We start from the raw sequence: 17,300 nt of genomic DNA on the forward strand, positions 1-17,300 counted from the left end.
AGATAGACCATTCTTGGTAGAAATAAATTGTTCTGGATTTAGAAAAAAAATATTGGTCAACCATATTACACATACTGATCTAGCAAAAATGCAAAAAAAATTAAGTTTTTGGAGGATGGTTCCTGGCTGAAGTGGATGTTCCCCATTACTAGGTGCTGTTTAGGAATTTGGAGGATGGTTCCTGGCTGAAGTGGATGTTCCCTATTCCTAGGTGCTGTTTATGAAATTAGAGGATGGCTCCTGGCTGAAGTGGATGTTCCCCATTACTAGGTGCTGTTTAGGAAAGTAGAGGATGGTTCCTGGCTGAAGTTGATGTTCCCCGTTACTAGGTCCTGTGTAGGAAATTAGAGGATGGTTCCTGGCTGAAATGGATGTTCCCCATTACTAGGTGCTGTTTAGGAAATTAGAGGATGGTTCCTGGCTGAAGTGGATGTTCCCCATAATTTACTAGGTCCTGTTTAGGAAATTAGAGGATGGTTCCTGGCTGAAATGGATGTTCCCCATTACTAGGTCCTGTTTAGGAAATTAGAGGATGGTTCCTGGCTGAAATGGATGTTCCCCATTACTAGGTCCTGTTTAGGAAATTAGAGGATGGTTCCTGGCTGAAATGGATGTTCCCTAATACTAGGTGCTGTTTAGGAAATTAGAGGATGGTTGCTGGCTGAAGTGGATGTTCCCCATTACTATGTCCTGTTTAGGAATTTGGAGGATGTTTTCTGGCTGAAGTGGATGTTCCCTATTACTATGTGCTGTTTAGGAAGTTTTTGTTTTGAAGAAGATAAATGAAAGTAATTATGTTTATTTGTTTCAGTAGCCAGTTTGATAAACTGTTATCACAGAGATATGTCTCCCTTTTTGGTAATTTCGATAATGCAAATGTTGAAATAAAAAATAGCAACACTTTAACATGTAAGTTTATCAAATATTCAAAGTCAATGAACTATGACTGAAGGTACATGGCTAAACAATCTCCATGGAAATGAGATGGGCCAATGCTAATACAACTGCACACCAAATACCATTGACTTATTATAAGTTGTTCTCTTTAAACAAACCTAAACACAAACTAATACATGTAAACTAAGCAAAATTTTAAAGTCAATAAAAAAAAAACTGAGGGGAAGGGTAAAAAAATATCCATGGTAATGAGATGTGCCAAATTTATTTCAACTCCATACCAAGTATCAATGACCTACCACTACTGGTTCCCCATAAACTGACCTAATCACAAACCAACACATGAAAACTAAGCAAAAGTTTCAAAGTCAATAGACCATGACTGAGGGGGCAGGGCCAAATAATCTCCATGGAAATGAGGTATGCCAATGCTTATAATATACAACTGCATACCAATCATCATTAACCTATGACTAGTGGTCCCCATAAACTAACCTAATTACAAACTAATACATGAAAACTAAGCAAAATTTTCAAAGTCAGTAGACCATGAATGAGGGGGCGGGGCCAAATAATCTCCATGGAAATGAGATATGCTGATCCTTATACAACTGCATACCAAGTATCATTACTTTACCACTAGTGGTTCCCCATAAACTGACCTAATCACAAACTAATACATGAAAACTAAGCAAAAGTTTCAAAGTCAATAGACCATGAATGAGGAGGGGCCAAATAATCCCCATGGAAATGAGATATGCTGATGATTATACAACTGCATACCAATTATCATTACTTTACCACTAGTGGTTCCCCATAAACTGACCTAATCACAAACTAATACATGAAAACTAAGCAAAAGTTTCAAAGTCAATAGACCATAACTGAGGGGGCAGGGTCAAATAATCTACATGGTAATGAGATGTCCCAAATACTTATACAACAGCATACCAAATATCTTTGAATTACCACTAGTGGTTAACCATAAACTAGACCTAATCACAAACTAAAACATTGTTGCCGCCGCCTTTGGAAACAGCATGCCTATGTCTCGCTTTTTGACTCCGTCAAGCGAGACAAAAACTAAGCAAAAGTTTCAAAGTCAATAGACCATGACTGATGGTGCAGGCCCAAATAATCTCCATGAAAATGAGATATGCCAATACTTATACAACTGCATACCAATTATAATTCACTTACCACTAGTGGTTCCCCATGAACTGACCTAATCACAAACTAATACATGAAAACTAAGCAAAAGTTTTAAAGTCAATAGACCATAACTGAGGGGGAGGGCCAAATAATCTTCATGGAAATGAGATATGCCAATGCTTATACAACTGCATATCAATTATAGTTCACTTACCACTAGTGGTTCCCCATGAACTGACCTAATCACAAACTAATACATGAAAACTAAGCAAAAGTTTTAAAGTCAATAGACCATAACTGAGGGGGACGGTAAAATAATCTCCATGGTAATGAGATGGGTCAATACTAATATAACTGCATACCAAATATCTTTGACTTACCACTAGTGGTTCACCATAAACTAGACCTAATCACAAACTAATACATTGTTGATGCCGCTGCCGTCTTTGTCGCAGACGCAGGAATCACCATACCTATGTCTCACTTTTTGAAGCGAGACAAAAATAGTTCAAACCATAGGCTGTATTCTTATTAGTTAATCACAAACTGAATACTAATCACACTGGCTTAAATGATGTGAACATTGGCCATCATATTTAAGGTAGTTTTTATCTCGATAATCTTAACCACAAGTTACAAGCTTCTGAGAATTACATGATTTTTACATAGAAATGATGCACATACCAAAGCACTGGATACATGTTGGGTTGTAGTCTTGTCCATTAGAAATTGCAACTTCAATTAAATAAAAATATTCATATAATTATCTTATAAATTTAATATTCAAATGCAAGTTTTCTGCATAAAGATAAATTAACAGAAACTCATTAATTATCAAATACACAAAACATCATATCATTATCAATAAACTCACATTTCCCTTACCTAATTGATCCTAAACATTCCAAAGCACTATTATTCTGCTTTAGTCCAAGTATTGGTTTGAGCTTAAATCTATCAGCATATATGTAATAAGATTAAAAAAAAGAAGCAAATCTGCATATTAATTGTGTAATTTCTTTGTTGTTTGTTAAATAAAAATGTGTTATGTTAAGATCAAATTACTTCCATAAGTTATTAGTTGTCTTATTCAAGTTTCAAAGTTATTTCACCATTTTAAATTGTGTAGTATTTGATGTTATACAGCAAGTCACTAGGTTTTATACAGCAACCTACTGAAAGTAGGAATTTTCTCCATTTTTTGTATACAACTAAATCTGTCAAAATTTGTTTATGTATTTAAAACTTTTATTGGAGGGATTTCAATAAGTTTTAAATAACAAAACCTATTTTAATGTGTTTCTTTCTGTCAGCTTAACTAGAAAATAAAGATTTATTTACACTACATAATTCTATACTGTGATAAAAATAGTTGTCCCACTCATTTACATATACTAGCAACTTTACCTGACCATATAGGAAAATAGGTATTTAGTCGGATCTTAACACGTACTTGTGATTTGGTTAAAACCGGTTTTGTTCCAAAATATACGAAGAAATGTCGAAATGTTCAGGACTTAATTAAATCTGTATTTCGGAAGGATGGTGCAAGCATACGATTTTTATTGCGTCTTACACTTTGAGAAGCGAATAATCTTCAACTACTTTATTCAAATATTGTATAAAAACGTTAATTTTGAGCTATGAAAGTCAAGTGGCTCGAGTATTTTTCTGAGGAAAATTTAAAAAATTGCAAAGAAATATTTTTACATTGGGTTAGCTTTCATTAGTCTTAACTATCTATAGATTAACAACTTTTGCTTATATTTATAATTTAGAATCATCATTGAAGGTGGGGGACGATTTCGCAGATAATTAATTACATTGATGTGCCATTTGTATGCAAGAGTGACATTTCCTTGTATTATGTGCCAATTCGAAAAAGTTATGCGAGTATTCTCTCCCCTTAACAGGTTCATTATTTTATAATTAAGTTTAGGTTTCTGATATAATTTTGAATAATTACAAAATGTATCAATTCAATATATTTCAGTTTTTGTTATTGGTGTATCAAAAACATTGATGTACGAATATAATTTCATAAATTTGAAACGTTTAAAATGATTACATACCAATATAAAGAACCGTTCATCATTTTTGAAAAAGACTATGAACGAAAATCGATTTATTTATCTTCCCTTGGTGACAGATTGATTGGGAAATGAACCAGCGTAATATAATGGTAATCACAGAGAGGGACCAGCAAGCAATTTTTAATTGTAGCTTATTCAACGTTAAAACAATTTTCCACTATAAACGAATGTTACTTTATACAAATATAAGGACTTTGTTAGCTAAATCTACAAATTTTATTAGATATTATGATTTTTTATTGCAATAGATTAATATGCTACATATACATTTATGAAAATAATTTTTATTCTTGATTCAGTAAGTTCAGAAATTATTGTGAGCTGTTATAAATGCCAATAATGCAAGTGGGTGAGTATCGCAGTAATAAGAACTCGCATATTGATATCTGCTACATATATCTGAATGCGGATTTTCCTTAAATCGCAATAATAAATCCACGCAATAATGTCTGCATTTAAAAAACCCAACATTAGCAATATTACACTTTCAAACAGATATGAAAGTATTATACATAACATTTTTTCTGATGATTTCCAGATGATGTTCAAGAAAAAACAAATAAAACATAGCAAAATGTCATGTTAAAATCATTCTTTTTTAAGAACTAATTAATTAAGTACACCACTTTTAAACTACCATTGAGGATTATTATTGTATCCAAAATAAATATAGTACGCCAGACTGCTCGTTTTGTGGTAGGATGAAAAGTTAAAATTGTTTTAAACCGTTTGACATTTTGAACCTATAAAAGTCCCTCTCATTGGGCACAAAGAAATTCCTTACAACCTTGAACACTGATTGTCTGAAAAAGGGCATAAAATGACAAGTTATCTAATAAACATTTTAAAGAAAAATCTTACCATAACAATAATACATAACCTATCAATATATTTGATGGATTTTGGGGAAAACAAAGTGAAGTTACTGTTAAACAGCAATAAATATGATGCAGTACTAGGACTTAGTCAGAACATTTAGCCAAAGCTACTATTTATTTAAAATGGCTTCCAGGCCATATAATGATAGAAATTAAGACAAGAAAAAAACAAAATTCCAAAAGCAGGAGGATTCCTGTTCTTTAACAAATCTAAACAAGACTATTTAGCAATATATTGCACTCTTTATCTATAAGACTAGAACATAAATATGTCTGTTTTCTTGCATCCCTACTGACCTTTAGTCTGATCACTGACTCTAACAGAGTAGATTACAAATCCATTTTTCACTGGATTCTTCATAATAAGTTTGACCAAAAATTGATTGAAAAGTTGCCAAACGTTTCAAAAATTACAAATATACCATCATACATTGTACGTGCTGCAATTATATTTGTGAAAATCAAGATTGGACTTATAGAAAACAATTCACATTTTCCAGATTTTGTTGATAAACAAATAAAATAGAATTTCAAATTACTGATGTTTTTTAAGACAGGAGGCAGGAAACCGGACATATTAGTTGTTGTCTAATATCATTTTAATAACATCTACAAATGTACTAAAAATATCAAATATTTATACTTGAAAAAAAAAATGACTTATAAAAAATAGCTTACAAATTGTATATCACACAAATTATGTGCCTATTCAACTGAAAGACATTGCAATTTGTTAAATGAAGCTAAAATCCAGTATTATCAAACTTCTGTCTTTAGTAAAGTTATTTTAACATTGTCATGCACTCCTTGTAGCAGTAGTTCACCATCATAAGTAATAATCTTCTTTCTCTTAGCTGCCCGTAATGTTCCTACCATTGCTTCAAAAAGGTTGGCACAATCATCATCATTAAACAATGTACCAAAGGTTACTTCATGTTGTTTGTCAGAATCTGAAATAGAACAGAATTAATCAAAATGATAGGCAGTCTCTCTAAAGCTGTAAAGAAACTTAATTTCAAGAACATAGTAAATCATGCATTAAACAAAATTTGCGCGATAGTCCTTAAAATATAAAAAATTTATCAGTTTATGTTGAAACCTATTAACATACAGATAAACACTGCCATATGAATATGTATGTAAACAAGGCTGTGTTGATGGTCATACTTTGACCTATAATTGTTTACTTTTTACACTTTGTGACTTGGATGGCGAGTTGTCTCATTGCCACTCATACCACTTCTTCTTATCTATATATTTATATATATGTACTCTCAGACTAAATGACAAAACATTAAAATTAATAATGATTATCAAATGCAACGCTTAAACTATATGCTTACATGAATATTTTACACATGCATGTATAATATTGTTAAACAAGAATGTGTCCATAGTACACGGATGCCCCAATCGCACTATCATTTTCTATGTTCATTGGAGTGTGAAATTGGGGTCAAAATTATAATTTGGAATTATAATTAGAAAGATCATATCATAGGGAACATGTGTACTAAGTTTCAAGTTGATGTAACTTTAACTTCATCAAAAACTACCTTGACCAAAAACTTTAACCTGGACTTCGCACTATCATTTTCTATGTTCAGTGGACCATGAAATTGGGGTCAAAACTATAATTTGGCATTAAAATTAGAAAGATCATATCATGGGGAACATGTGTACTAAGTTTCAAGTTGATTGGACTTCAATTTCTTCAAAAACTACCTTGACCAAAAACTTTAACCTGAAGTGAACGGAAGCACAGATGAACAGACGCACAGACGGACGAACGGACGCACAGACGAACAGAGGCACAAACCAGAAAACAAAATGCCCCTCTACTATCGTAGGTGGGGCATAAAAATATTATGATGAAATGTAATGTGTAATTTAATGAATTACTTTAGTAAAGTAATTGTAATTTAATTAATTACATTTCAAAAACTGTGTAATGTGTAATTAGTGTAATTGATCATTTTTGCAATGGAATGTGTAATTTAATTAATTACATTCCAATGTAATTGACCCCAAGTCTGTTCAATATAAAAGTCAGGGTAAACTAAAACTTTGTTAAAGCCTGTTTTCAAATCTTTGTTCTACTTTAACAAATGCAGTACATGAATTAATTTGTGATCTTATACATGTAACCTACAAAACCATTATCAAGGTCAATGATGGACAAACAGTGTGACAGCTGCATACCCCCTTAGATGCATCCTGAAAGAGTCACTAATTTTCAAGGATACTTTTATTCTAGTTTAGACTTTCTTTTGCTAAATAAAATTGTCATTTACAATGTATAAATGGAATGACATTAACAGAAACAAAAATAGCAGATAAACCTTAAAGAAACTGAATGTTGAATGATCAGAATCAGGAACAAAAATTTACATAATTAATTATTTCATGACCTTACAATAGCAACAATTGGGAAGAAATTGAAAAAAAAACAATGGGGAATGTGTCATTGTGGGCACGAACATCAAAAAGACCAGTAGGGCTGGATGCAAAAAAAAGTTAATTAATCCAGTAAAAAATAAATTACAAAAGAAAACCAGATGCTCTGCAGGGCGCAGCTTTATACGACCGCAGAGGTTGAACCCTGAACGGTTGGGGCAAGTATGGACACAACATTCAAGCTGGATTCAGCTCTAAATTTGGATTGTGATTAAATAGTTGACACAGCATAGGTTTCTGACACAGAATGAATGTGGTCTAATGAACTTAAAAAAATTTGTTTGCCTTTGAGCAATTCACTATGCTGTTGAATATTAATCCTCTCGAAAAAATGTTTGAAGAAATTTTCTTTTTATTTATGAAATCTGAAATAAAAAAATTGACCCCCCAATTGTTTTTCACATCCCCCTTTCCCTTATTTCAAAACTGATCTCAATTCAAATTTCTAATGAAGTTTGCAACAATAACTACTCATTTAAATACATCATAAAATATTAAAATGTAAAAAAAAGTGCTTGCTATCACTGAATGGTAAAGATTGTTTTAATCTATCAGTTGGTAGTAAAAGTGAATATACATTGTATATTGTATAAAACAATGATTTAAGTTGATTCAACTACTATTCTGGACAAAGAAAGATAACTCCAATTGAAATCGAATTGGAATTTCTTGCTATTGCACAATATTGTGCAATTATATATTTCTTGCTATTGTGCAATACTGTGCAATTGAAAATATTTGCTATTGCACAATACTGTGCAATTGAAGATTTCTTGCTATTGCACAATACTGTGCAATTGAAGATTTCTTGCTATTGCTGAATACTGTGCAATTGAAAATTTCTTGCTATTGCACAATACTTAATATAATAATTTTGGATCCTGATTTGGACCAACTTGAAAACTGGGCCCATAATCAAAAATCTAAGTACATGTTTAGATTCAGCATATCAAAGAGGCCCAAGAATTCAATTTTTGTTAAAATCAAACTTAGTTTAATTTTGGACCCTTTGGACTTTAATGTAGATCAATTTTAAAACGGGACCAAAAATTAAGAATCTACATACACAGTTAGATTTGGCATATCAAAGAACCCCAATTATTCAATTTTTGATGAAATCAAACAAAGTTTAATTTTGGACCCCGATTTGGACCAACTTGAAAACTGGGCCAATAATCAAAAATCTAAGTACATTTTTAGATTCAGCATATCAAAGAACCCCAAGGATTCAATTTTTGTTAAAATCAAACTAAGTTTAATTTTGGACCCTTTAAACCTTAATGTAGACCAATTTGAAAACGGGACCAAAAATTAAGAATCTACATACACAGTTAGATTCAGCATATCAAAGAACCCCAATTATTCAATTTTTGAAGAAATCAAACAAAGTTTAATTTTGGACCCTTTGGGCCCTTTATTCCTAAACTGTTGGGACCAAAACTCCCAAAATCAATACCAACCTTCCTTTTATGGTCATAAACCTTGTGTTTAAATTTCATAGATTTCTATTTACTTATACTAAAGTTATGGTGCGAAAACCAAGAAAAATGCTTATTTGGGTCCCTTTTTGGCCCCTAAGTCCTAAACTGTTGGGACCTAAACTCCCAAAATCAATACCAACCTTCCTTTTGTGGTCATAAACATTGTGTTTAAATTTCATTGATTTCTATTTACTTAAACTAAATTTATTGTGCGAAAACCAAGAATAATGCTTATTTGGGCCCTTTGGCAGACGAGACAGTAATCATAATTTGAGTGGTTACATAATTCAAGCAAGGTTAACCCTGCTCTGCAAAGGAGTAGGTGCATTAAGGACCGATTTTGGCCTCAAATTTCAGGTTCATCTGACGAAAGATTTTGACCACTTTTTAAACACTTAAGTGTCTATTCCATTTGAATCAATTAGTTTATGTAGAAGATTTTAACTGATTTAGTCATTAAAAACGATCCAATTCAAGCTCTAATATGAAAAATCTACCAAATATGCCGAAAATTTTTTCAGATGGTTTTTGTCAAAAATGAAAGTGGCCGCATCGGTGTTCATCCTCAACCTTTATATATGTTATATATTACCATCAAATACAACTTACATTTCAATATTAAGGATGAACACGAATGTGACCACATTCGTTTTACACGAAAACTGTCTAAAATTTAACTAAAATGCTAGAATAGTGAAGATTTCAGTAATTTAGCAAGACTTAGCGGTGCTAGTACCAGATATATGTGCATTGTATTGTCAAAAACAGGCTGTATTTATGTAGCAGAATCATTCTAATAAATAACTAAAAGTTCACATTTTAACAATTTTGTAAAACTGCTATATTTTGGGGCCAAAAAGGGGTCTTACTGGACCTACTCCTTTTATCTATTATTTATACAAATGACTTACTTTCTGTACCTAATCTCTGAATAGCATCAATTAAATGTCCAATCTCTTTGTTTACATCCATTTTTTTGGACCTGAAAAATAGAAAGAGAATTCAACATGTTTTATAAAACTTTGGAATTCCAATAACACACCTTTAAAGGGCACTAACTGTCAAATTCATGGTCACCGATTTGACTCAAATTCAAGTATTTGATTAAAGTCATAAGAAACCTAAAGTGTAAAAAAAAATATGATGCATATGTTTTTTATAACTCAATGGATAGTTTTCCTTATAAAACTTATGTACATATACTTTTTTCTGAAGAAAATTCTTTAGTTAGTTCATATTTAGAAGAAGTTTACTTTATTTTCATTGCTTCCAGGAAGCAATTCCCCGACATATTTTCCGTATGCAAAGTGACCTCAGCGTGACCCACCTCGTAAACCGGTGATTGTATGTCCTTAAAATAAACTATCATCTGATTGTACATGTTAAACACGTGCTCAACATGCATGCTTTTTTTTGTTTGTTGACAATCGTTAAACTTTGGCTTCAAAACACGAACTTTAATTACCTGCCATATTTTCACAACAACACTGACCGATTGAAAAAAAACTGACGATTATATACGTCATTTATGTCGTCAAGTTTTACCCGCCCAGGAATTCCCGGTCCCAGGTTTTCCCGGGCTAGGCAATACTCCCAGATATGGGTAATACTGGGCATTACTTGGCAATATGATTTTTTAAGCTTATTTTAACACAAAATAGTTAGACTTGGAGTAATTTGTAAACAGTTTGCATGCATTTGTTCAAGAATTGGAATGACATTATTTTCACCAGTCACTCGTTTATTATGACTTTAATAACATTGTAAAACATTTATCCAAATCATAAAAAGTATACAATAAACAATTTACATGGCATAGTGTGAGACTATGTAGCTTCGTTTCGTGTGTTTTTAGCCTAGACGCCATCTAATTAATTATCGAGTTGGCCTCTGAATACTTCCGATGACCATATAAGTGATATAAACATAAATAAAGATATAAATAGAAAAAGCAAACTCATGTAATATCATTTTTCTATGTCTGTTTAATTCTATATTATAGATTAAAAATATATGTTAATCATTGTTTTTATCAGTGTTTGTATAAGAATGAGTATTTGTGAATCGAATAAGTCAATTAAATGATTTACCTTCTTTTCCTTTAAATAATTACTAGAACACACCCGCGAAATCGCGGGCATTCAGAGCGTAGTTTAAAGTATGTAAAGTGTTGTTGGAAGAATTTTGTAAAATACAGAATGACTGGAGAATTTCAGCAAAAGTATCATAAGTCATATGTTATTGGGGACAGGAAAATGTTTTTTTACCCTCCACCTTTATTTCCAAAGTTCCCAATTTTTGGTTTTCTATCAATTTCAATATGAACATACATTTAGTATGTTATGAACATACATTTAGTATGTTATGAACATTTATTTAAGTAAGGAGCCTGTAATTCAGTGGTTGTCGTTTGTTTATGTGTTACATATTTGTTTTTCGTTCAATTTTTGTACATAAATAAGGCCGCTAGTTTTCTCGTTTGCATTGTTAGACATTGTCATTTCGGGCCTTTTGAAGCTGAGTATGCGGTATGGGCTTTGTTCTTTGTTGAAGGCCGTACGGTGACCTATAGTTGTTAATATCTGTGTCATTTTGGTCTCTTGTGGAGAGTTGTCTTAACATGGCAATCATACCACATCTTCTTTTTTTTTATGTAATCAATGAATTTTGTAAAAGATTTAATGACTGGAGAATTTCAGAAAAAGTATCAAAAGTTCACATGAATAATTTTAGCGCTGATCTGTATATTATGAACATTCATTACTATATAAATAAAGCGTATTTACTTTCAATTCTAAGTTTACTAATCGATCCATGGTGATCATTGATATAGTATACAGACCCTCTCTATTTAATAAACTCTGTGACCGCCGTGGATAGTAAACTTGAAAATGATAGCAGATAAAATTCTGAAAATACACTTTATTCGTAGTATATGTATGTTCAAAGTATACAGAAAAACGCAAACCGGAAGTCTAATCTGACTTAAAATTTCGTACAATGACGGGACAATATCCGGATGCCTTTTTTCTCGTTTTTCTCCTAAAATAACTCAATCTGAATAATCATATGAATGGATGACAAATGCGACTATGCACTGTACCTATAGGACACAGAGGCGTGTTGATTAATTTATTCTGGAAAGAAGAGAAGCGACACCAAAAATGAGGTCTTCTCGTTTAATAGTATAGATACATACTCAATTCACGTGTTATCCATCACTAGCTAAGGGGTTAGATTGAAGTTCACATGAATACGGATTTAATACATTATCAATGTTTCTTCGCTTATTTTGACAAAATTAACCCATTAACCATGTAGCTAGTGCCCCTTTAATGGCTAAATAGATAGCATATTGATTATTTAAATCTTTTCTAGATTGGACTTTATTACAAAGATAATAAATTGTATTTAATAACCATGTCCTGAGTAGGCCCGTCACATTTTCAAAGATTAAAATTTAAAGTTCAATATCTTTTCGATGTCATAATCACACGTAATTTTTTTTTCTGAGACAAGTGCATATGACCATCCACAAGAACTTGCGGTCATCCGATGTTCAGAACTTTGATTCAGAATTGGCACCCTGCCCTGATGAAACCTAGATGCACTGGCTGTTCTGGAAATTTATATAAGTGGGGGCCCACTAACGGCCTAAGAGGGGGCCCGCTTCAGTCACGCTTCAGTGATTCCCTATATACATGTAAGCAGCCAATTTTTTTCCTAAAATCTGCCTCTTAGCTGGAACACTGTATTTTAGTATATTACAAATCAATTATGAGTATTTTAGTCTTAATCAATGAATATGAATTTGACAGCTAGTGCTATTTCTATGACTATCTTGTCTCATGAGTTTTCATGCTACATATATATATATATGAAGAATGAATTGTGACGTCTCTATCATTATGCTTTTGAAAAGTAATTGTTGAGAAATACGTACCATTCAAGAGAACTGTAAAATGGCAATACTTGGCAGAATGCAAGCTTAGACACTAGTCTGATGTCCCAGATTAGTAACATTTTATTTCGGACTAGAAAGTTTCAAATGTTTGTTTCGACACACAAGGAAAATGGTAGAATATTGTCCCTGGGATTATAGTAGTTTGAAAAGATTTTGTTGCTGACTACAAGAGCCAAGCTGAGTTCACTTTGTGAAAAAAAGTATGGCAGAATGGAAAAATATAGTTGATAACGACCTGTGGACGAAATGGCAATGTGGCCGAAATGTCTCTTCAGATCAATGAAACTTTTTGAGACTACTGCAGTCGTGTGGAGCAGGGACTTGTGTTAGTCCTATAACATATGACCTCGGGGGCATCATTTACCGGTACCTCGATTGACCGAGTAACACTGTTAAAGTCATAAGAAACGAGTGACCGGTGAAAAATAATGTCCTTCCAATTCTTGAACCAATGCATACAAACATCATAAACTTAGTCTTCTGTTCAAGAATTTTTCATTTTTTTCGCATAAATTTCGTATAATCATCAATATTTTTTCAATCGGTCAGTGTTGTTGTGAAAATATGGCAGGTAATTAAAGTTAGTGTTTTGAAGCCGAAGTTTAACCATTGTCACCAATCAACAACAAATCAACAAAAAAGTATGGAAATTGAACACGTGTTTAAAATGTAAATTCAGATAATAGTTTATTTTAAGGACATCCATGCGTATTGCGATCACCGGATTTTTACGAGATGGGTCACTCTGAGTTCACTTTGCATACGGAAAATATGTCGGTGGAATTGCTTCCTGGAAGGAAGCAATTAAAATAAAGTAAACTCCTTCTAAATATGAATAAATTAAAGAATTTTCTTCAGAAAAAAGTATATGTACATACGTTTTATAATGTAAACTATGCATTGAGTTATAAAAAACACATGCATTATTTTTTTTATTTTGAGGTTTCTTATGACTTTAATATCCGAATAACACTTTAGATTTTAATATTAGCACATATTGGTAACTTTTAAACATTGATTATTAAATAAGAGTACATTATCGATGTATTTTATAACTTATAAATGATTTACAGAAAGAAGATAAGTTCATAAAAAACTTTTTAAATTTAGCGTGTACATCCAATATGGTGACCACGGAAATCACAATGGCCACCATATTTGATTTATACGCTAAATTTAAAATGATCTTTATGAACTTATCTGCTTTCTGTAAATCATTTTAAGTTATAAAATACATCGATAATATATTATTCTTTAATAATCAATGTTTAAAAGTTACCAATATGTGCTAATATTAAAATCTAAAGTGTTATTCGGTCATTACAAGTGTTATTCGGATAATAAAAGTGTTATTCGGATAATAACAGTGTTATTCGGTCATTCGTGTTACCCTTATTTACTAATTTCTATTTGCTGTTCTGATATTTTATTTTTACTATCAATAGTCCTATAACATATATGACCTCCGGGGCATTATTTACTGTTTCTATTTGCTGTTCTGATATTTTATTTTTACTATCAATGTGCCACCAAAAAAAATAAAATATCAGTATAAAAACGATAAAAATTGAATAAGAATGCGAAGTCATATGTTATAGGACTAGGACTTGTGTCTTCGGTCAGTACTGAAAATTATCTTAGTAAAGAAGATTGGATTCTTTATTAAATCAATCGGTGTACGTAGAAGCTCATGTTCTATGTTAAATTATTTTTGATATATTTGAACCTGAGTTAAAGATTACTTTACACACTAACTTACTTTACTTAAGTTTACTTAAAAACAATGTGTACCAAACTGTGTGCGATACACCCTAAACCGGAAATTTACAGCGGAAATTGAACGCATGCGTAAAATCGGCGAGAGCGCATGCGCTACAATTAAGGCCATTTTGGTAAAAAATTGTTATTGATGGATTTTGTGCATTTTTATACCTAACCCCATGAAATAATTAATTAAATGACGAATTTTGTGTGTAAACGATGATCTTAGATTTGCAGAAAAATGAATTCAAGGGGACCGATGCAGCCGTATTTAAGTAATTCACTGGCAATCAGACAGGAAATTCAGCGATTTGAGTCGGTGCACCCGAGTATTTATGCCATCTATGATCTTATAGATGCTATTCCAGACCCTTTGATTCAACAACAGATACGAGAACATGTAGTATGCATTGAAGGTAGGTTTTGGAGTTTATTGAAGAGTTCATGGCATGATAGTACTACCAATTTTAATTAAATTATGCAAATTAATGTGGATTTAACTAGCCCGTAGGAGCTATTTATTTTGTAAACAAACGACGGTGAAATCTACATTATGTTGACATGTTGTTTGTAAATTGCCATGCACACCGACTTGGACAATCAATTGATGTAACTCACCTCTTAGTCCTATATGTACATCAATGTACATTTCAAAATGGTTTACCCTCATATAAAGATATTGGCAGTGTACGATGTACATGTAGTGACATTCATTTTGCTCATGTAAGGTTTATGCACCCTCTAGTCTAGCAGGCGAATACAAAAGTTTTATTTTGATTCGGTTAACAACTAAACATATAACATTAATACTAACAGGCGGGTTTAAGACACCTTAGACTCAAAACTTACAAGACATTTCAGACTGTCTATGAAGACAAATTATACATTTGTATCTTCAATAAGTCACCTGCAAGGGACTATAATGCCTACATGTACAAAACGTACTCTGTCAAAGTATATAAGTGAGTTTTGACTATGCAAATGATACATATGCACATCTTATCGCTAATTGTCTGCCATTACTGAACATCTACATCAGGGTTGGCAAAGTATTACCCACCCGGGAATTCCCGGGCGGGAAAACCCGGGTTTTCCCGGGCTGGGCAATACTCCCAGAAATGGGTAATAGTGGGCATTACTGGGCAATATGATTTTTTAAGCTTATTTTAACACATACATGTAATAGTAAAGACTTGTTATAGTTTCATAGTATAACAGCTAAATATATACTTTTTATACAGATAACCATTGACAGTCATTTCTAGAAAATTCAATTTCATTCTCTTCTCTATTAATTTTATATGTAGGCAGAATACAAGATTTGAACATTTAAAGATACCTTTTAATTACTAAGTATTGTTTCAATAATCCAAACTTTGAAAAATGCATTTTATTGCAGTGTTTAAGTGAATTGTTAATTTTAATTGTTATACATTCATATTGCTAAATAAACACCCTACAGGGTCATGCCATTAACACTTATAAAATTGAAAGGACTGATTATTGTTACATAAACAAATCTGTGTTCTAATCTGAATAATTACTTATTAATTAGTGACAGTACATATTTATTATTTTATATGTGATGTTTTTTTAATACATGTAATTGTTAATTCTTAATAGGAGCTATATTCATTTGAAAAAAATGATTTATTTGCTTTCTATTTACAGTTTGCCAATCTAGACAAATGCTAAAGAAACAAAATAGGGTATAAATATTTTACTAAATGTATTGCATTTGTGTTTATCACTGAATCCTCTTTAAAATTCTGACCAATTTTTTATTACCCAGTATTGCCCAGTATTACCCACTAAAACCCAGTAAAACCCGGGTTTTCCCAGTATTTCCCACTGGGCTGGGCAATACTCATAAAACCCGGGTTTTTGCCAACCCTGATCTACATTGTACATTTAACTGTCAAACTTTACATGTACCAATAAGGGCGCAAGAAATAGAGTAATTTTGTAAGATAATGTGAATTGTTTATACATTTTTGTAGCTTTTGATGTACATTTAAGCTCCCTTTCTTTTTTTTAAAATTTAAGGTTTTATGTTTCAGATTTATGGGGGTTTATTAACTAAAAAAGATGTTGTTTTTTTTCAGTTTTCAGACAATAACTCATTACTATTACTATTACAATGTACATGTACTCAAAAATGCTTCAAGCAGGTCTCATTTTCTTTTGGGTAATAGAATATGTCTAGTGAAGTAAGCTCCCTTTCGATTTTATAAATTTAAGATTTTTTGTCTCCCAGTTACAAAAATGTGAGGTTTTATTCATCAAAAAAGGGGGGATTTTCCCGTTTTTGAATTAGATCTGAAAAAAGTTTTAAGCAGATCTCATGAAACTTTTAGTTCCATATACATGTACTACAAAGGGAAGGCTTGTATTGAGTTTGGTGGTATTTGATCAAAATCCAAGTAAGTTCAGACAGTATCAAGCTTGAATATTGTGTCCAAATTTGCCCCAACTGTACTGTCTGTACAGTGTTTGACTTCTGTAGTCTTATCAGGCAAAGCCTTTTATTTTCACCTATAACGTGAAATCAAACTGACCAAAAAATTTCAATTGCACGAGGTGGCAATTTATTTATATCGCAGAGTTCACGAAAATG

At 32.0% G+C, this 17,300-nt stretch overlaps 2 protein-coding genes across 11 annotated transcripts in view; one reads left to right on the forward strand and one right to left on the reverse strand.

Annotated features, from left to right (window-relative positions):
* Positions 1–2,809: 2,809 nt before the first annotated feature.
* On the reverse strand, positions 2,810–14,763 carry LOC143063669 (costars family protein ABRACL-like). Its single transcript, XM_076235953.1, has 3 exons — positions 14,682–14,763; positions 9,870–9,940; positions 2,810–5,970 (listed from the first exon to the last, which is right to left on the reverse strand). Exons 2-3 carry the CDS (start codon positions 9,928–9,930, stop codon positions 5,780–5,782), a joined length of 252 nt encoding a protein of 83 aa, XP_076092068.1. The 5' UTR covers positions 9,931–9,940; positions 14,682–14,763; the 3' UTR covers positions 2,810–5,779.
* The window catches only part of LOC143063667 (centaurin-gamma-1A-like), a 95,805-nt gene continuing 93,265 nt past the window's right edge, over positions 14,761–17,300 (forward strand). For all 10 annotated transcript variants that reach the window (XM_076235940.1, XM_076235944.1, XM_076235943.1 and 7 more), the window contains exon 1: positions 14,761–15,099. In XM_076235940.1, coding sequence (XP_076092055.1) covers positions 14,925–15,099 — 175 coding nt within the window. In that variant the 5' untranslated portion in view covers positions 14,761–14,924. The remainder of the gene's footprint in view (positions 15,100–17,300) is intronic.

Source organism: Mytilus galloprovincialis, chromosome 2, assembly GCF_965363235.1.
Source record: "Mytilus galloprovincialis chromosome 2, xbMytGall1.hap1.1, whole genome shotgun sequence".
Taxonomy (NCBI): Eukaryota; Metazoa; Mollusca; class Bivalvia; order Mytilida; family Mytilidae; genus Mytilus; species Mytilus galloprovincialis.

Excerpts from the sequence above, each read along its gene's own strand:
- LOC143063669 (XM_076235953.1), bottom strand. The coding sequence starts at position 9,930 with ATGGATGTAAACAAAGAGATTGGACATTTAATTGATGCTATTCAGAGA. Across the intron at positions 5,971-9,869 it reads TCAGAGATTAGGTACAGAAA|ATTCTGACAAACAACATGAA; the intron begins GTAAGTCATTTG and ends GTTCTATTTCAG.